Genomic DNA, 25829 nt, shown 5'->3' with positions numbered 1-25829 from the left:
TCTACCATGATTTTACGTATTTTATCCGCTCTGTCCATAAATTTTACCAGATAATTTTAGGGCTTGAGACTAAAAATAAAGTATATACAATGTTCAAGCGGACCACACCATAGGAAATAGTTAAATTGAATGTTTACCATTGAAAATTTCTCAGGGCTACAAAAATTTTCGATCAAGCTTATATTTGTGTTTTCTCTTCATCCATGCCTTTATGATCTTACGAACTTGTTGGATGAGAAATAAACATCACTGTGGGGCCTAGCAAGGTTTCAACAGTGGAAATCATTATCCCCACTGTTTACGGCGGTATGATCCACTTGATATTTGGATATACTTTAATTTTGGGCTCAATCCCTTAAGTTAGATGGAAAAACGAATGGACGACCTAGATAGACAACATACCTACAAGGTGGGCCTAACTATGGTGAGAGCAAGAGCTTGCTGTAATTGGTATGCAATCCGATTTCCAAGCAAAACCGTTTTAATGTATTTAACCGCGTTATACTTTTTTTGAAATATAAATTTTTTTAATATATTTAAAAAATCTGATGACATGGCACTTGCAGTGACGTTGACAAATGAAAACGCTGGAGTCAGGGAGTTCCTGCCTACAGGAAACAGAGGATCCGCACCCGTAAATAATAAGTTTATTACAATACATACCGGCAAAGATTCCAAGAAAAGAAATATAACAAAGGACAAATGGCAACAACCCACGTCCAAATAAAGAAGAGGCTTGGGAGAGCTAACCTAGTTCTCTTGCAATATAAAGCAGAGAAAACCCTAACACACACACACACACACTCTCTCTCTCTCTCTCTCTCTTTTAAATTTTTTAATTTTTTAATTTTTTTAACACTCTCCCTCTAACTGAGCAGTACAATTTAATTGCTTACATTGAAAAGTGATATTTTGGAACCAGATGAAGAGGAAATTTCTTGTGGACAACAAGACCTGAAACTTCACTCATGTCTATATCTTCCTTTTTTGTGCCACCAGGCAAGTCCCAACCAAACCAATACAGAAGGTTGGCAAGAGCAACTTCAACAGTGAAGATGCCAAATGCCATTCCTGGGCAAATCCTCCTCCCAGCACCAAATGGTATCAATTGAAAATCCTGACCTTTGAAATTAATTGGGTTGTTGGTAAATCTCTCAGGAAGAAACTCATCAGCATTTTCCCATGATTTGGGGTCCCTTCCAATAGCCCATGCATTAATCAGGACCCTTGTTTTTGCAGAGATATGGTAGCCTTGTACTGTCACGCTTCTTGTGGATTCATGTGGAACTAACAAGGGTGCTGGAGGGTGTAATCGTAGTGTCTCCTTGATTATGGATTTCAAGTAGTCCATCTGAGCAAGGTCGTCCTCTTCCACCTTTGCTTTTCTTCCTACCACTCTTCTTACTTCTGTTTGAGCTTTTTCCATCACATGTGGATTCTTCATGAGCTCTGCCATGGCCCATTCCAAAATGACCGATGAGGTGTCGGTTCCTGCAACGAACATGTCCTAAGAAGGAAAGAAAAAGAAGCATGTAAGTGATAAAGTAGATCAATCATCCATTAAAAACGAGTAGAGAGCACGGAAATGGAGCAAGTACACATTTACATGGTTTGCCGACCACTTGAGTTGACTCAACCTAGTCAGCCAGGCCATTCATGATCCTGGTCCCTGGATTGGGAAATCCAAGTCTACAAGAATCAGCGTGTGACTAGAATTTAATTTTTCAAGTCCAAGTTTGACTTAGTTGACTAAGGGGTAGTTTGGATGCCGTTATGAAAACATTACACCTGAAGTGAGTTTCAGATATAATCAGTTTACATGTAATACTGTTTGGCTTTTAAGTGATAATCTATTTACAGGTAAGCAGATTGTGTGTCTGGGTAACTTATAAAATATTTACAATGAATAAAGTAGGTATTCGTACTAGAGAGCTTGCGCGGTAAACCTTTCAAAATCTATAAATCATATAAAAAAGACTTGATTTTATTTTCTCTTAGGGCCCTAAGAGAACATTAAAGCATGCATACACTAAAGCATCCACACAGCTAAAAGATGTAATCTGTTTACAATATGTAAAGCCTTTATAGGAAATTACGTGCATCCAAGCAACCCCTGTAATCAGATTACCTATAATCCATTTACAACTTAAAGGACTTTACAGGCATTAGGGGTCGTTTGAATGCATGTAAAGTCATTAAGTTATAATCCGATTACGGGTTATCCGATTACATGTATAAGGTGTTTACTGCATTTCCTATTTGGCTTTAAGCTGTAATCTGATTATAGGAAATTAGTTATCTATGTTTGGCTAATTTAAAATTTATTTATAGCATATAATTAGGTATTCACGTACATAGAGTTTAGAGTGATAAATCTTTTAAAAATAATCAAACAATATATAAAATCTTCATATAATATAAATCATTGGGAGAAGCCTAATTCAATAAATCATGTGGAAATTATTTAGTGGGCCCCACTAATTCAAATTCCCTTGTTTGATGAGAAACAAGCAGTGGCGCATTCAGTTCCACATAAGGACATCCATGTAATTCATACGGACTACCCTATCATGGATACTCCATTCCCCAAAAATACCTGCAATTGAGCAATCTCAACGGTTGGATTGATTCCTACAGATCAACAGTCAGCCAATGGCTGATCAAACAATCATATAATTAACAAATTTTAAGATGAGGGGTTAACCTTAAAAAAAACAAAAAAAAAAAAAAAAAAAAAAAAAACAAAAAAACACAAAACAAAACGAAAAAAACAAAACAAAACTCGGTCTAAATTTCACACTTACGATGGTGTAACACCTTTCTTTCTTTCTTTTTTTTTTTTTTTTTAAATTATTTTTTTTATTTTTTAAAATAAATTTAGGAAACCTGCATTTCATTGCAAAAGGAAGCGTTTATAAGATCATGGCGCTATTGGGCTTCCCCAGGAAAAAAAGGACCCAGGGAGGCCAATCATAGAAGCAGGGGATAAAAAAAGAAGAAGAAGAAGAAGAAGAAGAAGAAGAATTGCACAGCAGCTATACACAGACGGAGCCAAAACGAGAAAAATCGTGGGTTGGGCGCTAGGAGCCATCATTCGAGGCAAGCTTGATTGCACATAGACCCACTTTGTCCAGGAAGAGCAGACCTCGAACATGGGAAGGAAGATCTGAGAAGTTTCGAAACAGAGAGTTTGACTGTAACTCGCTGCCCAGACGGGCCATCACCGGTGCAACACCTCTAAAGACTAAACACAACAGAAGAAATATCAATTTTACTATAAATGGCTCACATTGATTCATTTAAAACAGAAATTGATTTAAAACAGTTCAATCTTCCAATGAAATTGGGGATTTGTGCAAAGAAATTGAAGATTTCATAACACAAATACGATTTGATAGTCACAAAGGAATAGATGAAGATGATAAAAGAAACCAATTTTTTTTCCCTTTTTCACCTCGGTAGCGGCAAAATTAGGGCTGGCAGAGCTCCTCTGAGTGCTAGATCTCTACGTGAAAACAGGTTCGATTCTTACTATCCTTTGTATGAGAGCTAAATTAGGTCAAAGACAGCCCGCCAAAGCCATTTAAGAAGAAAAGGCAAACCCCTAGATTTTTCTCTGGTGAGAGAGAGAGAGAGAGGTTTGTCTTCTGCTTCTTCTTCCTTCGTTTTGGGTCGTTGTAGCCGTTGGAAGATGATTTGCATCATGTTGGACACAACTCCTAAAGCCCAATGGATGAAGAGTTACAAACAAACTAAAAGTTACTATAAATAGTAAAAAAGAAAATAAAATGGGATTTTGACCGTCGATCTGATGGAATCTCGCAAATTCGGCACAGGCAACCTGGCTTAACAGGGTGGGGTGGCTAAAATAGCTTCTCCTACCTCAAATTCATACATGGCACGTCAGATAACTCATTTTGGTTTGCAAGATACACCTGTTTTAAGGTTCTGATGGTCCGGATCACTTTTACCTATGGTCCGGCCTTTTCTAGTCCATCTTGGCCATGAAATTATACGCGACCTGCTCTACCTCAAAATGACTAGCCATACATTGGTTTTGTCATTTTAGCCCACACGAAAGGAGTTAAAAGGATGTAATTTTGAGGTGGGTACTCGGCTTACAAGGAGGAGGTTATATTTGAGGAACTCCATGTATAGCACCCGGGGCCTCTGTTTTGAGTGGGTGCATCGCTTCATTGGTTGCAATGTTTGCCATGAGTTGTATACATGAAATAAAATTACAGGGTGTATGCTCCATGTATAAATAAAAATAAAAATAAAAATAATTATGCTGCCTATCTTGCATATGCTAATATCACGGGAACCCAACCTGTTGACAGCATGTAGGCTCACCTAGACTGAGTGGAGATACCTCGTTTCAACACTCGAGGTCTTGGTATCGATCCCTAGCGAGGGTGGCTAACACGGAGTGTGTACTGACATGGGTTTGTACTGACATGGGTGTGTACTGACAAGCTAACCCAAAAAAAAAAAAGCAAAAAAAAAGGAAAAAAAAGAAGAAGAGGCTCACCTAGATTTCATAATATTCACCATGTGTGTGAATGATGGAAAGGTTCCCATCAGTAGGTGTTTGTGTGCACAAACCTACATGTGTGTGTGCCATGGTATCTAAAAACGGTTACCTAATGACCGTTGCATAATGGTAACAGTGGGACCATTATGTGTCACAGAGCTGTAATCGCCGTTGCATTAGAAATGGCCTTGAATGGACCGTTACGGGGCTAATGTCCCTCACTGCCCATGTTACGGCCGCTTTTACCCGTATTGAATACCATGATCCGTGTTGAGAGAGAGAGAGAGAGAGAGAGAGAGAGAGAGAGAGAGAACCAAGATGATGGCTTTCAGGTTATCTTTGGTGAGACGGACGTCGGCATTGGTATCCTTTTGAAGGTGGAGCAATATATCCACAAGGTCAATATGCTCACGGTCGTTTCCATCGCTGTTAACATTCGAACGAATGAGATGGTCGTCGATCACTTGATCAAGAAAATCATCCATGCCTTTGGAAACTCTTTTCAATCTCGCATCCAAGCCGCTCAGAACATCAATCCATCCGAATGATGGAAAATAATCTCCTACGCAAAAAGATCCCAAGAGAGCTACCAATTCCCTTGCTAGATCCATGAATCTATTCTTCCCATTCTCTCCTCCTATATACTTCTTCCCTAAAGCAACTCTTGAGATTATGCCGCTCGACAGGGAGAGAAACATATCGGTCAGATTAACGGCAGAAATCGAATTTGAACCTTTAATCTCCTCGATCATACTCCCAACTTCTTCTCCCCTAATAAACGCGAATGACTGCACTCTCTTACCACTCAAAAGCTCGATGACGCAGATTTTCCTAATTTGCCTCCAGTGCTCCCCATAGGGTGCAAAGGCTAAGTCAGTGCCGCCGTAAAGAAGCTGCCTGGCAGCGTACGGACAAGGCACAGGCCGGCTTGCGAAAACAAGATCATGGGTTTTCAAGATCTCTTCAGCCATCTCTGCTGATGAAACTACGAGAGTTGGAATGTTCCCCATGTGGAGGAGCATTAGCGGGCCATATTTCTCGGAAAGCCATCTTAGAGAATAGTGTGGAAGGGAACTAGGCCCACCTAGCTGGTGGAGGTTGCCAATGATCGGAAGCTTGGATGGAGAAGGAGGTTGGTTGGATTTATTCCTTCTTCTACCTCCATTGAAAGTAGTCAAGATCAGAAGAAAAATGGCTACAACCAAGAGGAGAAAAGAGGGAAAGATAGCCATTGAATAATTGATTGGTTTTCTTACTTTTCGTCTACCTTCCTATCTTATCTATATAATGGAGGCTGAGACTGAGTTTCTCTGGGGACCCCCCGGGAAGTGGATTGGCTGGTGGACCACACACCATCAACCTAGCTGGTGTGGGTACGTGTTATGCGAGACTAGCGTTGACGCTCCTCGAGCTCCGAGTTATACAAACCGTTAGAAGGAGATCAAAGTTACACCGGTCATCCATTTTAAGAGATGTATCATTTTAGATCTTTCTCCCAAAAATAAGTCATTTCAAAGGCTGAAGTGGACCACACCATAAATAGCACAGGGACAATGATGCTAAGCGTTAAAACATTCATAGGGCCCACAATTAGAGCTGGGCATCGAGTCGAGTCGAACCGAGTTAGGGCTAGACTCGATCCAGTTTTGAAATAGGCATGACCTGAACTCGATCCGACTCAATACCGAGTCCAACATGCCTTACTCGATCCGATTTTGGTCTGGCCTGGACTAATCTGGACCGAGTCCGATCCGGTTAGAAGTACCGAGTCGGGTCAAGTTGGCACCGATTCGGATTGATAGATGAGGGAGGGAGGGAGTGGAGAGGAGGAGGGTGATGGTGGTGGGTGGTTGCCGGGTTTAGAAGAGGAAGAGGAGGAGATGGTTGTCGGGCTTAGAAGAGGAGGACGAGGAGGAGGAGGAGGGTGATGGTGGTGGGTGGTTGCGGGGTTTGGAAGAGGAGGAGGATGAGGGAGGGAGAGAGAGAGAGAGGTTGGGATCAAATCGGGGTAGGGTTAGAGAGTCGGGTCGAGTTGGGTTTCGGATTGAGTCGAGTCTAACCAGATCGAGTTTCAGGTTGAGTCGGATCGAGTTACTGGGTAACTCGAACTCGACTCGGTTTGAGTTCGGATTGGGTGAAGCTTACTCAGTTCGAACCAACTCTCACCCACTACAAAAAAGAGGGTTGTTATCGACGAAACTTTTAGCGACGAATTTTTTTTTTGTCGCTAAAAGTCACTTTCAGTGACGAAATTTCTTTTCGTCGGTAAAAGTTTACTTTTACTGACGAATTTTTTTTCGTCGCTAAAAGTAACCTTTAGCGATGAAAATTTTCGTCACTAAAGGGTGTTTTCAATTTTTGAAAAAAACAAAAAGTCGAGAAGTTTCCTTTTAGCGACGAAATTAATTTCGTAGCTAAAGGTAGCTTTTAGTGACGAAAATATTCGTCGCTAAAGGGTATTTTGAATTTTTGAAAAGACTAAAAAGTCGAGAAGTTTCCTTTTAGCGATAAAATTAATTTCGTAGCTAAAAGCCACCTTTAGCGAAGAAAATTTTCGTCGCCAAAGGGTGTTTTAAATTTTTTTTAAAAAATAAAAAGTTGAGAAGTTTTCTTTTAGCGACGAAATTAATTTCGTAGCTAAAGGTGGCTTTTAGCGATGAAAATATTCCTTGCTAAAGGGGGTTTTGAATTTTTGAAAAGATAAAAAAAAGTCGAGAAGTTTCCTTTTAGTGATGAAATTAATTTCGTAGCTAAAAGCTACCTTTAGCGATGAAAATTTTCGTTGCTAAAGGGTGTTTTGAATTTTTGAAAAAAAAAACAAAAAGTCGAGAAGTTTCCTTTTAGCAACAAAATTAATTTCATAGCTAAAAGCCACCTTTAGCGACGAAAATTTTCATCGCTAAAGGGTGTTTTGAATTTTTGAAAAAATTCAAAAAGTTTACTTTTACCGACGAACATTTTCGTCACTAAAGGTTATAAAAAATTTCGGGAAGTTTATTTTTACCTACGAAAATTTTTGTAGCTAAAAAATATGGGTGGGACTTTTACTTATGAAGCGTTTCGTCGCTAAAGGCTATTAACAATTTTTTTTTTTTTAAATCGAAAAGTTTACTTTTTCCGACGAACATTTTTGTCACTAAAGGTTGTCTTTTACCTATGAAACTTTTCGTAGCTAAAAAACGTGAATGAGACTTTTACCTATGAAATATTTCGTATGTAAAAGTCTCTTTTTTTTTTAAAAAAAATATTCCAGCTCAAATAAAGCTCAGGAACATATTTGACGTTCCCGTACCAGAAGTTGAAAATAGCGAGGACAGGGGAAATGACACGTTTAGAGTTGAACAAGCATATCAAGAAGACATGCCATCTAGGGATACAGGGACTGATTCAAGTGTTAATATTGATGTGGTGCAATTGGACAGAGATGATGTGCCACCTGATCATATTGATGCCTTAATAATACATGACATTGTTAGAGATGATAGCGGTTTCATTGAGGGATCCATTGCAGATGATGAAGAGAAAATACTGATCATCGATAGTGATGGTGAAGAAGAAATAGTCCTAAGTGATAGTGATATAAACGACGATTATTAAATGTACACATGATTTACATGTCATTTTTCAATTCGAATATATATATATATATATATATATATTTAATATAGAATGACAATGTATAATGGAATTTTCAAGGGTTATAGATTAAAGTTTACAGTTTTATTATATTCTGCTTGCATTATAGTGTAATGGTCTAATCATATTTTAATCATCTTTCTAAGTATAAGTACAAATACATTGTATCGTCAACACTACTTGTATACTGTTTTAGTATATTCCACTTATATTGATATTGTTTAAATTTATAAGTTCGTAGCTCGCACATATTCAGTGATGGCAGTAGGTGAGAGAGCACGTCGTTCGTGCACTGGATCTACCCCTTCTACCCGTGATGCGATGGAGACAGCATCGCCATCACATGTTGCATCGTAAGCGTCTGATCCCTCAATTGCGCATACACTGGGCACTGCATGTAAGTCTAGACATATATTTCTTTTAATGATTTCTGTTTATTTTTAGACTTATATATTTCTTTTGCAGCAACATCGTCTACCAGCCGACGAGGATGTGGACCCGTGCGTGGGTTGCTTTTAGAGCGACTTACGCGTGAGGGTAGGGTGACGGTAGAGTTTCTACAGGATTGCATTAGACTTATTGAGAATAATGCCAGGTTGTTTACGTCGGAGGTTGATGTCTTATGCCAATCTCTGATCCCCCCACCACCCCCCGTTGGGCAGACGTGACAGATGATGTGCGGCAGCTCATCCGTCAGCGCCTTCAGGTAAATTTTAGTAAATTAAAATTTATTTTATAAAAGTTCATTTACAGTTAAGTTATTTTCTTAATAAGTTTATTATCTTAATCTATTATTTACGAAACTGCATGATAAATTTGACTTGGATTTGACTATGCCGCACATCTCCCATGCCGTCGACGACATGATCAAGGAGCGGTTAAAGGATTACCGCGGTAAGTTACACTAGCGGTACAAACGGTGCGTAAGCCACGAGGAGGGTGCACTGTCAGCACCGCCGCACGTGACCTATGAGGACTGACAGATACTCTGCGATAGGTTTTCGTCTGATTCTTTTCAGGTAATATTTACATATTTATGATATCTTAACGTAATAATTAAATTTACAATTAATAACAATGTATTATAAATAATGTATTCAGAAGAGGAGCAAAATAAATTCTGACAACAGGGAAAAGTTAGAAGTGAACCACGTAGCTGGTTCAAAGTCATTTGTACGACTTTGTCATGACATGGTAAGAAATTACAGGTAATTATTACGTTTATATATTCTTTCCATTCATTTATATTAACTCTATTGTCCTTTCGATTGCGCAGCGAGATTTCGTCACTGGCTAGGAGCCCGGACCAGTAGACTTCTACAAAGGGACTCATTGTCGGCAGACGACGGGATCTTGGGTACATCCTAGAGCAGCAAGATTTGGGTAAAAATCCTTACATTATAAAATTTAATTGTGTTAAATTATAATACTGTCATTTATTATGAAAATTCATATGTTTTCATTACAGGAGGAGATTGACACCTTTCACAGTCAGCCCACTCCCGATGGTACTCAGCAGAGTGAGTTAGAGATCCTGAGTCAGGTACTTGGCACCTGTTCTGGATATGTGTGTGGGCTTGGCCATGATGCCAAGCTCATGGCACCTGCTAGAGCTACCTTCAGCCGATCCATCGTCGTTGACGACAGCGCCGTACGCCGAGCTGATATCGCAGAGAGAGAGAGAGGTTCAGCAGTTACGGGTCGTCGTCCATGACATTAGAGAGCAGCTGGACAGGCAGAGGGAGGAGCAGGAGAGGAAGATGATGGAGGAGTTGGCGAGGTAGAGGGAGGAGCAGGAGAGGAGGATGAAGGAGATGCGGGTGGAGCATGAGCGACGGATGACAGAGATGTTTCAGGCTCTTGCTGCACGCTTACCCACCGATGCTACACCACCTCCGCCTTTATCTTTGTGATTTTTTGTATTTTTATTTATAATGTCAAACTTATATGTATTTATGCGTGAATGAATGTGATGTGGATAAGATTGTTTGTGTTTGGATGAATGTAGTTTATGTTTGGATGGATTTACTAGTTTGGGTTTAGATGGATGTGAATGTGAATATGATGAAATATATTATATAACAGGTGTATATCAGGATGAATATGATGAAATATATTGTAACAGGTGTATATCAGGAATTTTGTGTAGAATTTTGTAGTGGAATATTTTTTTTTTAAAAAAGAGACTTTTACCTACGAAAATTTTCGTAGGTAAAAGTTTTGTAAATATTTTTACCTACAAAAATTTTCGTCGGTAAAAGTTTTTTTTAATGTATTTTTTAGTGATTTTCGTCACTAAAAGTTTTGTAATTATTTTTAATGACGAAAGCTATCGTCACTAAAAGTTTAACTTTTATTTTTTTAGTGACGACAATATTCATCACTAAAAGTTTTGTGATTATTTTTAGCGACGAAATATATTGTCGCTAAAAGTTTAACACTTATTTTTTAGCGACGAAAATATTCCTCGCTAAAAGTTTTGAGATTATTTTTAGCGACGAAATCTATCGTCGCTAAAAGTTTAACATTTATTTTTTAGCGATGAAAATATTCATATCGCTAAAAGTTTTGTGATTATTTTTAGTGAAGAAAGCTATTGTCGCTAAAAGTTTAACATTTATTTTTAGCGATGAAAATATTCGTCGCTAAAGGTTTTGTGAATATTTTTAGCGACGAAAGCTATCGTCGCTAAAAGTTTAACATTTATTTTTAGCGACAAAAATATTCATCGCTAAAGGTTTTGTGAATATTTTTAGCGATGAAATATATCGGCGCTAAAAGTTTAACATTTATTTTTTAGCGATGAAAATATTCGTCGCTAAAAGTTTTGTGATTATTTTTAGCGACGAAACCTATCGTCGCTAAAAGTTTTTTTAGTGACGAAAAAATTCATCGCTAAAAAACTTGCCTTTACCGACAATTTAAATTTTTCGTCGATAAAAACCTTTTGCTTTAGTCTTTTAACGACGAATTTAGCGACGAAAATTTTCGTCGCTAAAACTTTTTAACTACGAAAATTTGGCTTTTAGCGACGAAAATTTTCATCGGTAAAGTTAGGATTTCTTGTAGTGACCTATTTAGTTCGGGTTGAGTTGGATCAGACCGAGTCGGACGAGTCGAGTTACTGGATCGGGTCGTCCCATGCCCACCTTTACCCACAATAACATTTATTTTCCATTTAATCTATTCATAAAGTCAACCTGACCTTAAAAAAAAAAAACCTAGATTATCATATTATTTAAAATTTTTGTGACGCTCTAAAGGTTTTAATGGTACTCGTTCAATCCCCTACCTTTTTACAGTTTAGTCCACTTGATTTTTGGTTTTATCTTATTTTGTCACTCAAGACTTGTTTTGTCTTATATTACGACTCAAGACTTATGGAGAGGTTGCCAAGTGGACGTCCAGATTGGAAATCTCGATCCTTTGCTTGCCTCAACTAAGGAAATCTTACTTTCATGCATCGTGATTTGTCCACGTCATCACTAACATTGTCAGCAATTGATGCAAGGATGAACATGATGTGGTTGATCACCATCTTCCTCACGGATAACTACCCCGAATCCATGGAGCTTCTTTGAACTCCTCACAGAGACTTCTCGAATCCATGAGGAAAGAAAGCAAGAAGAATATAAATAAATTCTAATAAATTCAAAATTTGATTGATTCATGAAATAAACGAGTTCACAACCCTTTAAATAGGGATAACAAGCAATATAATATTTATAACTAGAAATCAGAAGCAAGTTGAAACTTAAACTCCTAGAAATTCATAACTTACTATAAATACTATATTTACTTTTTATAGTAAGTTTCCTATGTGGCGAAAACATCCTTTTCAAAATAAAAAAAGATTTCCTATGTGGCTTAACCACGTTTTTCTCCTAATTATTCTAAGCACTTTTCATGTTGGACACAACTCCTAAAGCCCAACGGATGAAGAGTTATAATCAATTAAAACTTACTATTTATAGTAAAAACAGAATTAAACATGAAATTTGACTGTCAATACGATGAAATCTCGCAAATTCTGCATGTGGGCAACTTGGCTTCTGTCGAGTTGGTTGGCTAAAGTAGCTTGTCCTACCCAAAATTATATATTTTATGCCCGATGACTCATTCTGAATTGTAAGATATGCCCGATCTAAAGTTTGATGGCATAGATCACTTCTGTCATTGACCAGGCATTTTCTGATCCATCTTGGCCATGAAACCATCAACAACCCACTCTACATAAGCAATGCTACATTAAATGCAGATTGTGATGATAAGTCCGAACAAATATGAATTTCCTGACCGTATATATAACTCATTCCTCGTGATGAGACTCATACGACGTCAACATACCAGCTACGTGGTGTGCCAGTCGGTATACCCTAGCCATCAATCATATGTCCCATCATCAAAAGATGTGTTCAAAAACCAAGGGGTGAAAGGACTATGCCAAATAAAAATTTTAACAGCAGAATTTGCGTGAATCGGACTATGCCAAATAAAAATTTTAACAGCAGAATTTAAATAAAGGAATGATAGCACTTTAAACAAATTACAATATGGAAATATAAAGCAAACTCAAATAAAGAGATTGATACTAATGCTGTTCTAAGGACAACCTTGCACCATAAAAACTAAGGGTTTATGGCAGGACAACCTTACTAGAACAAATTGAATATCAAAAACTCAAACTGAAAGGAAATAAAAGAAATAGTAAGAAATAAATTCTAAACTATTACAACATTCCCACAATGCTTGAAATGTAAATATTACAATATTCACATCCACACATACATCCCACAAATTTGAATGATAAAAGATATAGAAATTAAATGCACATTCAAACCACAAGACATAAAGAATTATATTGGTTCGCCTGTGTGTACACCAACTGTTCAACAACAGCCACCCAGCTACTCCACTCATAATATCCTCACATAGGGGATATCAGCGTTTACTATCAAAATAGGTTTCATAGGTTCACCTAAAACCTTCACAATTGTGTCTTTTTAAGTTGGGCTTACACAATCCAAAAACCCACTTTTTGAGTTTTCTGGCTCTCCTCAGATAACCAACACAATGAGATTTTTCGTCTATAAACAGAAAAGGGTATTTTCGTCTATAAACAGAAAATCCATACACCAGTGGTTTAGTTATGGAAAGTACAGTTTGGGTGGTTTTGAAAAGCCGGTGGGTAAAAGGTGGGATTTACGGTGGGAAAAGTCTCATAATACGAGTGCTGACGCTCGAGCACCAAGTTGTACAAACAGTTCAAAAGTGATTACAATTACATGGTGAAATGGCCTAGCTATATGTATTATGGGGGGGTGAATAGGACTATGCCAAATAAAAATTTTAACAGCAGAATTTGGGTGAATAGGACTATGCCAAATAAAAATTTTAACAGCAGAATTTAAATAAAGGAATGATAACACTTTAAACAAATCACAATATGGAAATATAAAGCAAACTCAAATAAAGAGATCGATACTAATGTTGTTCTAAGGACAACCTTGCACCATAAAAACCAAAGGTTTATGGCAGGACAACCTTACTAGAACAAATTGAATATCAAAAACTCAAACTGAAAGGAAATAAAGGAAATAGTAAGAAATAAATTCTAAACTATTACAACATTCCCACAATGCTTGAAATGTAAATATTACAACATTCACATCCACACATACATCCCACAAATTTGAATGATAAAAGATATAGAAATTAAATGAACATTCAAACCACAAGATACAAAGAATTATAGTGGTTCTCTTGTGTGTACACCAACTGTTCAACAACAGCCACACAGCTACTCCACTCCTAATATCCTCACACAGGGGATATCAGCGTTCACTATCAAAATAGGTTTCATAGGTTCACTTAAAACCTTCACAATTATGTCTTTTTAACTTGGGCTTACATAATACAAAAACCCACTTTCTGAGTTTCTGGCTCTCCTCAGATAACCAACACAATAAGATTTTTCGTTTGTAAACAGAAAAGGGTATTTTCATCTGTAAACAGAAAATCCATACACCAGGGGTTTAGTTATGGAAAGTACAGTTTGGGTGGTTTTGAAAAGTCGGTGGGTAAAAGGTGGGATTTATGTTGGGAAAAATCTCATAAGACGAGTGCTGACGCTCGAGCACTAAGTTGTACAAACAGTTCAAAAGTGATTACAGTTACATGGTGAAATGGCCTAGCTATATGGCCTAGGACTATGCCAAATAAAAATTTTAATAGCAGAATTTAAATAAAGGAATGATAACACTTTAAACAAATCACAATATGAAAATGTAAAGCAAACTTAAATAAAGAGATTGATACCAATGTTGTTCTAAGGACAACCTTGCACTATAAAAACCAAGGGTTTATGGCAGGACAACCTTACTAGAACAAATTGAATATCAAAAACTCAAACTGAAAGGAAATAAAGGAAATAGTAAGAAATAAATTCTAAACTATTACAACATTCCCACAATGCTTGAAATGTAAATATTACAACATTCACATCCACACATACATCCCACAAATTTGAATGATAAAAGATATAGAAATTAAATGCATATTCAAACCACAAGACACAAAGAATTATAGTGGTTCGCTTGTGTGTACACCAACTGTTCAACAACAACCACACAGCTACTCCACTCCTAATATCCTCATACAGGGGATATCAACGTTCACTATCAAAATAGGTTTCACAGGTTCACCTAAATCCTTCACAATTGTGTCTTTTTAACTTGAGCTTACACAATCCAAAAATCCACTTTCTGAGTTTTCTGGCTCTCCTTAGATAACCGATTTTTCTGACGAATCTCAAAAGAAAACCAAAAAGAATAGAAGATTTACACAAATATAAAATACCTAGATTTCTCCTTCTGTAGCAGCCCGGTAGAACCAATCGGAGTAGAAGTTCGAATATAGAAGTTCAATGTCCAATACTCACTTTAAAATGGTTCTAGGTTCTAATTGATTTTAAATTAAACTAAATTGGGCGTAGATCTATTTGATTTTGATTCCAAGAAGACGGAATACAACAATTCCTCTTTTTAAATAAGATTGGAATATAGGAACAAAATCAAATAAGAAAAGCTAACAAAAGAGAATATTAAATATGCACAATGTAGCTTAAAATGAACACAAACTTATCTCAGAGTGGAGCCTTGAATTTTCTTGAATTGAGTTATGAAACTTTGGAATTCGTGTTCAATTTATAGATGCAAAAATCTCCTCTACGATTGGTCTTGGGAACCCTTCGACTGGTTGTAGAACTAACGACATTTTGAATTTTTGAGCGCGATCTTAAAAAACCATTCTATAACTAGTTTTAGAATATCTACAACTGGTCTTAGACCACCTACGACTGGTCTTAGACCACTTACGACCGGTCGTATCTGACCTAGGACTGGTCGTAAGAAACAAGGATTCGTTGCTGTAGTTTGAGTCATAGATCTAGGATTGGTCGAAGGATGAGTCATGACCATTCCTACGACTGGTCGAACAGTCTCCAGGATTGGTTGTAGAATAACAAAAAAATTCTAAAAAATTGAAACAACTTAGGACAGGTCGTGAAATTTCTTGGACTGGTCGAACCAGTACTAGGACTAGTCGAACAAGGTCCAGGACTAGTCTTTGAACATACCAAATTTATATAAAAAGATTCAGTTTGAATTATGTATACGAAATGACCTATCCTAAGGTCAATCTAAGGTCATTCATACTTGGGACATGAAGTATGAACATTGAAACTTCATTCTTTCAAATGAAGGTTGACCTTTGAACCTTATGAAGCTTGAGATCTCTACTTGATGTAGCTTGATCTCGAGGTCTTTTACAGCTTGAAATTAAACTTCATCTTAAGTTGCACTTAAGTCTTGATCAAACATTCTTCTTATCGATGTAGCTCTGAACATTGATGCTTACAGGTGAGGACAAAATACACGACCTTGCATTTCTTGAAGTCGTTCACCATACTTGACTTGAAGCATTGTGATGTCGTGTCTTGAACATATATATATATATATATATATATATATATATATATATATATATATATATATATATATATATATATATATATATATATATATATATATATATATATCAACATACAAACACAAGACACAGATAGAGGTTTTGGCACAACAAAATTTGACAACCAAAGGAGCATGAGACCATAGCACTTACAATCTCCCCCTTTGTCAAATTTGTGACAAAACACACTCTAATAATCCAATAAAATAAGAGAAGCACAACATACACAATAATGAATCATGCACCAGTTAAATAAGAGAACCACTTACAGCCTGATTAATGAATCATGCACCAGTTGTCATAAACTAGCACACAACATTCATCTATACTTTCTCCCCCTGAGTAGTTGCACACATAGATATCAAGAAAAATATAATGCTACTCATATTTATATTACTTTTATATCCATAAGCAATCAAACTAAAACTTCTCCCCCTATTTATATCACTTCCATATCCATAAACAATCATACCTATATCACTTTCATATCCATAAGCAATCAAACCAAAACTTCTCCCCCTATTTATATCACTTCCATATCTATAAGCAATCATACCAAAAGCTTCCAAAAGCCTTCTCCCCCTTTTTTGTCACAAAATGACAAAGGAAAAACAAATGGACAAGAAGAAGAATCAGGAGAGTAAAGTAGGTAAGATATGAGATAAAGTGCACATACCATAAATCATAAACCAGTCAAATCCAAAGACAAGTAAAATCAGTCTTACAAACTGAGAGAGAGCAAAATAGTATTAAAGTTATTACAGACCAACAGATAGAAACTTTTAGTCAGATCCTGAAGAAGGAGTAGGAATAGATGGATCAATTTTGTCCAAACCCTTAGTAACGCGCCGCATATACTTGCGCATATAAGCAAACTGAGATGCTTGGGTTACATGTATTTCAGCCACCTATTCCTCAAGAGAACGCAACCTCTCATCAAAGCCAGGAGGCTGATAGTTCGGATAATTTCCAGAGTCTGATTCAATTTCATCAAAAATGTCATTCATATTAACATCGTTAGGAGGAAGATTGCCAGCTTCTTCTTCATTCCTTGCTTCAGCACCACCATCACATCCACTTGGCCAGGAACCAATCCCAATTTCATCTTGTTAATATTTGAATTGTTAAAAATAAGATGATGGATAGGGTTCTCTCCAACAGGCATAGCCACGAGCATGTGAGTGGCTAAAACAGTCATAAGATAGGTAAAAGGAATATCACTATGACCTGAATGGAGATGAAACCGAATGATAGAATGACAAATTAAAGAAGACAGACAGATGTTAACACCAGTGATGATAGAATGCAAAACACGAACCATAAAAACAGTTAGTTCGGTTTTGTTACCAGAACGCGGATACAGATTTGAAATAAAGATTCTGTGAAGAACCTTGTATCTGGGTAACAAATACTTTGAGGGGAGCGCATTCCCTTTATGAGTCCATTGCACTTCCATATTACACAAATCTCTAGTGAGCATATGCTTTTCTGATTCTGAGGGTTTTTCAACTAAAGTATGAATGAGAATACCCTCATCATTAAAAGGTATTTCCATGAGGTCAGCAATTAGATGACGATCAACATCAAATGGACTTCTCTAGTATCAATTTTAAACGTTAAATTCTCACTTGAAAAGTCAGAAATGCATGCAAACATGGATTGAGCAATAGATTGGTATGCAGGCCCACCTCAATGTAAGATGCTATCCCAACCTACAGATTGGAGTAGAGGCAGGATACTAAAATGAGCAATATGGTTAAGATCAACTGGATGTTCAACGATGACATTGCACATACGCAAATCCCGTACAGATAAAGGATCATCTTCGGGTGATCGAAGATGGCGCTGAGTGATAGGAGTTGATCTAGAGGATGATGGACCACGGGAAGTTTTCTTTTTCCCTCTAACATCCATTTGCAATACAAGATTCAAGGAAACAAATAGATTCAAAAGATTTGAAGTGGGGTTTTGATAGATCAGATTTTACAATAGAAAACCCTAAACTTGCAATGAAAGATCAAATAGATTACTCCAAGAGTGAAAATGAAGTACTATTAACAAGAATCTACAAGAAAAATGTAAAAGAACCACTAACCTTGAAGAACAATGAAGGTGGGTTCGACTGGTCGGGTGTCGGCTCGTTGGAGAGTGAAGTGGAAATGAAGAAGATGAAATTTTTTCCCAATTTTAAAAGCACCATTGAGTTCCACGACAGGTTGTGGATGTGCTCGACTGGTCGTACCAAGATCAGTCGTGTACATACACGACTGGTCGTATCAAGATCAGTCGTGTACATACACGACTAGTCGTGTACTAACTGAAAAATATAATTTTCATAAAAATTTGAAAATTAAACCATTAAATTATCAAATATAAATACACTATGATACAAGTATGCAAGAATATTCAATTTAAATTGCACATACTAAGATCAAATTTCAATTTACTAAACCTGTTTTTGTCAAGCGGTTTAATGAAGATGTCAGCAAGTTGAGTCTCGTTTGGAATGTATTCCAAGGATATTAACTTTTCTTCCACTAATTCACGAATGTAATGATACCTAATGTCAATGAGCTGGGTACGTGAATGCTGAATTGGATTTTAAAAAATATTTATAGCACAGAAATTATCACAATATAAGACCATAGAATCTCGTGCTATTCCGTAATCACTTAACATACGTTTCATCCAAATAAGCTGAGTACATGCATTTCTAGCTGCAATGTATTCAGCCTCAGTAGTTGAGAGCAATACGAAACTTTGCTTCTTGCTAAACTAAGGAACTAAACAATTTCCAATATAAAAACAACTACCACTAGTTGATTTCCTATCATCGATATTCCCAGCCCAATCAGCATTAGTGTACCCAGCCAACTGAACACTAGTATCATATGGATACCAAAGACCCAAATTTACAGAACTTGCGACATATCGAATAATCTGCTTAACCATAGTTAATGTGACTCTTTAGGGTTAGACTGATATATAATGCAAATACCAACACTTAAAAGCAATATCAGGTCTACTAGCAGTTAAATAAAGTAAACTACCAATCATACTTCTATACAATTTAGGATCCACATCTTTACCTGTAGAGTCCTTTGAAAGTCTTAGAGTTGTACTCATAGGAGTATTAAAATTCTTACCATTCTTAAATCCGAACTTTTTAATCAAGTTCAAGGCATACTTAGTTTGAGAAATAAAATACCATCAGGTTATTGTTTTACTTGCAACCATAGAAAATAATTTAATTTCCTAACCATACTCATTTCGAACTTAGATTTCATTAAATCTGCAAACTTAACAGTCATATTAGTACATGTTGATCCATAAATAGTATCATCAACATAGATCTGAACCATTAAAATATCATCATTATGTTTCTTAACAAAGAGCGTCTTATCAACACTACCCATTTGAAAATTATGACTTAGTAAAAGCTTAGTTAATTTTTCGTACCATGCTTTGGGAGCTTGTTTGTAACACCCCGAACTTTTCAATACCCAAGTATTGAAAGTCCTCGGGTGTTACCATAAATTTAGTCTACCATATATATGAGTACGATACCAATTTAACTATTCTCACCTTGCATCTATCCTTAAACCTGAATCTGACCACTGGGAATGACCTTCATCCATAAATCAAGTCATCCGACCGTTGATCATGTGGTCGGATACATGTACCTTCCCTCGACTAAATCGGTGAATAACTGTTTAACCATAATGATTTAGATGCAAGTTATTTTGTAAGAATTGTTTAGAAATAGACATAGAACCAAGTAGAACTGTTAGATTTCACAAAAATCTTAGATTAACAATAATTACAAAAATGCCATCAACCTATAACTTGAATTCAAATTCACATGGTTCTCATGATCCGTTTCATGTGAAATTTTATACCGGGTCTAATTATCATAAATCAACCGTACACATAAAATTTCAGCCCTTAGATCCCATTGATTTAGCTACTTGATCTCTACATCCGTCCGTACACTTATCAGATCAAGATTCTGATCCGTTCACCTTGTTCACACCATATGAATATGCTTAACCCACCATTAGAATTATAATCTGAGAAATCTACACGTGTGAATAAGACACCCTAATCTGACGATACATATGCTTTACCCCTAATCCTCCTGAAACTCGCTTTACATATTATCCGTTTACGAAACTGACCGTATACCCACCTACATACATAGTAAGAGTGTTAACCATTAAGTTCTCTTATTTTTAGCTAGTCATCTGACCCCCGGTCATATTTGGATCTGCCAAACGGGCCACAAGAACATCACGGTAAACCGATCATCATGAAGATCTTAGGTTCTAAGTCCAAACTGCCATGTAACTTGTCGATTAGAGGTGTACAAATATTATTTTAGAATTTTGAAGTATATTAGCCATTAAAAGAATATTTTATTTATCCTCGGGAGATCGGGACTCAAACTGGATCACATGAAAGAGCATAAAAAATGATGCATGTTCGTCAAATTTCAAGACATTCGGACGGCACATTTCGACATAACGGGCGTCGGATGCTGGTTAAAAAATGGATGGCGAGTTCGTAAATACTGAATGCCATTACATGCCACCATTGATGCTTGAATCGGATAGTATGGCCCACCCGATCAACAGATCTGCCCCATTTTTGGACCTTAATCCTAACAGGATATGGGGAACACAATGAACAAAGCGGATCGTACAACTATTAGTAGTAAAGTGAACTTCTCACAAAATATCAATTCACTTAAATTTCTACGTGCATGGGGTTTGACGTTAAATACCATTTAATATATTAACAGATCGTGTGGCCCACCTAGAAAGCGGATCTGACTCAAACTTGGGGCTGTGGGCTACAACGACATGCAAATAGTGGTGAATGGCATGGATTCTCCGAAAGATCATCACAAGTGGACCCCACCTAATCAAACAGAATTGGCATTCTTTCCGCACAAGCTAGCTGTTGTTACAGCGACTAAACCGAGCGGAATGACGGGTTTCACCCCACTTCCCTACCCCGCGTGTGGGTCACCTGATCAATGGATTCCCACCATATTTTGGCCCATGGCCTAAAACAATCCTACAAAACTAATGAGCGGATTAGATCCCTGGGAATGCCATCAAAGTGGACCCCACTCAATGCTACAGTAAGTCTCAACTCTCCAAGATAGAAATCCTTCCGAAATATGTATTCAAATTAAAAAAGAACTACCTCCGTTTCTTCCTCCTAAAACAATCACGTTCCAACTAGGATTAACATCAATAAATCAATTACGTTCCAACTAGGATTAGCATCAATAGATCTCACCACTCCATATGGGATGATCCCCACCCTCAGTGGACCCTGCTAACTGAAGGACCGATTTGGAAAAGGAACTCTCTTGCATGCTACACCAATGCCCATGAAAATCGTCATTGTAACGATATGTAGTTTAGATTTAGGGTGTGCCCCATTAGCATGGGCCACTTGAGTTTTGATCTTGCACCACCCATAATCAAATGGCCTAAATAGGACCCATAAAACATGACAGACGGTATGGATCTCACTAATCCTCACTGAAGGCCCCACACATTGGTGGTGCATATACACATAATGTGTACACTCCTGAGGATCACCAAAACCAAGGCTAGCCAAGATTTCACGTGAAGGATATGCCCGGGTCCTCATATTTACAAAAGACTTCCCATCCCACCAGTATAAGCCACGACAGAAAGAAAAGAAGAAACGTGGGAGGAAGAGAAAGCTGAAAGATTCAGGTAAAACCCCAGATCTGAACTCCAATTCCCACTATTATTAGAATTTTACCGTTCTCCCGTTTAGTTGGATTTAAATTCTCCTGTTTTGATCACCTCATGTAGTTTTCTGTTTTAAAATTTCGATTCCAGTTCGTTTTAGACCATATAGAGCTTTTTAAAGATGGTATACATGATCAGTATACTTAGGGTCTTCAAACCCTCTAGGTTGTTTAACATAACTTCTTCATGTAAATCGCCATTCAAAAAGGCACTCTTTACATCCATTTGATAAATTTTAAACTTTTTAAAGCATGCAATAGATATAAAAAGTTTGATTGATTCAAGGCAAGCAACTGGGACAAATGTTTCATCATAATCAATCCCTTCTATTTGAGTGTACCCTTGTATAACCAGTCTTGCCTTGTTTCGAATAATATTACCAAGTTCATCAGACTTATTTTTAAAATTTCACTTTGTTTCAATATTATGTTTATCTATAGGTCTAGGAACAAGGTACCAGACATCATTTCGAATAAATTGATTAAGTTCTTCCTGCATGGCTACTATCCAGTTTTCGTCAGAAAGAGGTTCTTTTACGTTTACTGGTTCAATCTGGGATGTAAAACACATGTAGTTATATGTCTTCTAATTGTCTACGAGTGCGCACACTAGTGAGAGGGTTTCTAAGAATTTGAGTGGTTGGAAGATCTTTGACAGTCCTTAATTCAGAATTATTTTGACTTGATGAAGTATCTGGTTTGTCAATCAAAAGAACTTCATCATTATCTGAACTAGGGGTAGGTGTATTCAAGTGATCATCAATGACCATATTAATGGACTATTGAATCACATTGGTCCTATTGTTTAGAACACGATATGCACGACTGTTTAAAGAATATCCTAAAAAGATCCCATCATCACTTTTTGTGTCAAACTTTTCCAGATTTTCTCGGTTACGCAAAATATAGCACTTGCTGCCAAAAACTTGAAAGTATTTGACAGTACGCTTCTTATTAAACCAAAGTTCATACACAATTTTATTATTAGATTTACATTTATAAACTCGGTTGATAATATAGCACGCAATATTTACGGCTTCAGCCCAAAGATTTCTAGGTAGCTTCATACTATTCATTACATTCCCATTTCTTGAAGCACTTTATTTTTCCTCTCCACAATTCCATTTTGTTGTGGTGTTTTGGGTGCAGAGAATTCATGCGATATTCCCTGATCGCTATAGAATTTCTCAAAACCGCTATTCTCGAACTCAGATCCATGATCACTACGGATCTTACAAACTTGAGAACTTTTTTCAGTTTGGATCCGTTTGAGAATCCTTTTTACTTTATCAAGGGTTTCTGATTTATCCCTTAAAAAGGCTACCTAAGTGAATCAAGTAAAATCATCCTCGATTACCTGTATGCATTTTTTACCACCTCGACTCTCCGTCCTGGTAGGTCCTATAAGGTCCATATGGAGACGCTCGAGTGGTCTTGATGTGGTATTGGAGTTCACCTTTTTGTGAGAGCTCCTAGTTTGCTTGCCATACTGGCATTCACCATATATTTTATCTACTTTTTGTAATTTAGATAGACCTCTTATTAGTTCTCTCTTGCTCAATCTGTATAAATTACGGTAGTGTACATGTCCAAGGTGTTTATGCCATAATTCTGTTTCATTGGTATGGACAATGTAGCACGATTAATTAGATGAGCTACCATCGCTTACAATATAGCAGTTTTCAGAAGTCCTACGACCAGTTAATATTACAGAACCCTTTTTGTTTAAAATTTCACAACCTTGATTAGAAAAGTTCACGCTGTGATTGTTATCGTATATTTGAGATATGCTTAACAGGTTGTGTTTTAGCCCCTCAACATATAAAACATTCTTAAATAAGAGAAGTTTATAGAGTTGAACCATACCTCGGCCAATAATCTTGCAGTTGCTACCATCACCAAACGTGACTGACCCATCAGTAATATCTTTAAGGTCGGTGAATAAAGCCTTGTCGTCTGTCATATGCCTGGAGTACTCACTATCTATATACCACTTTGAATGCTTGTCGCTTTGAATGCAGTGTGGGCAACCAAGCAGGTAACCTTAGGAACCCATTTCATAACTGCTTTGGGTTTAGGAGTATAATTGGTCTTTTTCTGTCTGTTGTTGTAAGAATGACCTACTGAGTTAGATTTTAAGAGCTCCTTAAGCAAATCAACTATTTTTTCAGTTAAAGGGTTTTGGTTTTGAGTTTTATAGTTGATATAGTTGCTTTTAGGTTTTTGAAAAGTTTTAACCTTTTTAGAAAAACTTTGATAAGTACTTTTCCCTTTTGAGTTAGAGGTTTCTCCTCTTATAAACTTAGGAGGTGTATTCTTCTGTTTGGAAGGTATATTCTTATTATAGCCCAACCTGGATCTGTCGCCACATTTCCTAGAACCAGATAAAAGTTTTTCAAACTTTGGATCTCCTTGGATATACCTCCATGTATCCTTTAAACTCAAAAGTGAAGAGTTTTCAAGCTTAAGTTTATCATTTTCAGATTTAAGTTTTTCAATCAGGGAGGTTTTGAATTCTAAATCGCATTTAGTCTTTTCAAAACAATCTGAAATATGAAATTTTTCTAAAATAAGTGAATCAAAATTTTCTTTAAGTTTTAAAAACTTTTAGTTTTGAAGTTTCAGTTTTACGGCAATTTTACAACTTTCCTTGTATAGGGCATTGCAAGCATCTTGTAGATCTTCTTCATTTTTATGATCACTATTCGGATTTTCTTCACTAGTTGAATCATCATGATCCGAAAAGGTGAACTTGGCTAGAGTCATAAGTGCTTTAACTTCATTGCCCGACTCATTTAGAATCTTCTAATTCAGAAGATGCTTCAGTGCCAGAAGATTCATCCCAAGTAGCCAACATTCCTTTCTTTTGAGATTTGTCCTTTTTAGGACATTTGTTTGCTAAATGCCCATATTCTTGGCAGTGGTAACATTGACTATCTTTCAAAGATTTTCAAGTTTTAGATTTAGGTTTAGATCTTTTCTTATCATATGATTTTTGAAAATCAACCCTCTTCTTACTTTTGAAAATCATGTAAAACTTTTTCGCTAAAAGAGCCATATCGTCTTCAGAATTTTCTAAATCAGAGTTTTCTTGAGAAATATATTTTTAAGATTTAAGGGCAATAGATTTACCTTTAGGAGCTTTAAAATTTAACTCATAGGTTTGTAAAGACCCAACTATTTCTTCTACCCTCATATTGTCCGTATCACGAAGTTCCTGGATCGCGGTAACCTTTGAGTTGAACCGTTCAGGTAGTGAGCGTAGTATCTTTGCACACACTTTACTTTCTGAAATTTTATCGCCAAGACCCCACATAGAGTTCACAATGTCATTCAATCTTGTATAAAAGTCCATAAACATGTCATTTACCTCCATATGTGTTTCCTCAAATTTGGTTATGAGGAGTTGGACTTTAGATTCCTTGACAATTGATGTTCCTTCGTGTGTCATTTCTAAAATATCCCAAGCTTGCTTTGCAGTATCACAATATATAATTATTTTGAATTCATCCAATGATAGTGCACAAGTGATTGCATTTAGTGCTTTTGCATTGACACTACTTTCACTTTTTTGAAGTGTGGTCCAAGAAAAATAAGGTGAGATTTCATAGATTTGGAACCATCGATACCAGTTACTTCAATGGTAAGAGCGGTCCATTCAGTTACTGTGGCTTGCCACACACTCTCATCCATTGATTTGAGGAAAATCCTCATCCTGACTTTCCAATAGGCATAGTTGGAGCCATTAAATGGTGGAGGCCTAGTGATTGAAAGGCTATCAAAATTTGAAATCTTATATATAGCTTAGATCGTTAGCTCAGGAAATAAATCCAAGAA

The 25829-nt window shown here is 36.8% G+C and overlaps 1 protein-coding gene and 1 long non-coding RNA gene across 2 annotated transcripts; one reads left to right on the top strand and one right to left on the bottom strand.

Annotated features, from left to right (window-relative positions):
• Positions 1-813: 813 nt before the first annotated feature.
• Positions 814-5855, bottom strand: LOC131219438 (cytochrome P450 71A1-like). Its single transcript, XM_058214571.1, has 2 exons — positions 4849-5855; positions 814-1507 (listed from the first exon to the last, which is right to left on the bottom strand). Exons 1-2 carry the CDS (start codon positions 5764-5766, stop codon positions 893-895), a joined length of 1533 nt encoding a protein of 510 aa, XP_058070554.1. The 5' UTR covers positions 5767-5855; the 3' UTR covers positions 814-892.
• A 3194-nt stretch (positions 5856-9049) lies between these two features.
• On the top strand, positions 9050-10224 carry LOC131218460 (uncharacterized). Its single transcript, XR_009157746.1, has 3 exons — positions 9050-9189; positions 9272-9364; positions 9447-10224. It is a non-coding gene; the product is annotated as an uncharacterized LOC131218460 (long non-coding RNA).
• Positions 10225-25829: the final 15605 nt, after the last annotated feature.

Source organism: Magnolia sinica, chromosome 11, assembly GCF_029962835.1.
Source record: "Magnolia sinica isolate HGM2019 chromosome 11, MsV1, whole genome shotgun sequence".
Classification (NCBI taxonomy): Eukaryota; Viridiplantae; Streptophyta; class Magnoliopsida; order Magnoliales; family Magnoliaceae; genus Magnolia; species Magnolia sinica.
The sequence above is the reverse complement of the archived record's forward strand: the minus strand, read 5'-3'. Positions and strand labels throughout refer to the sequence as shown.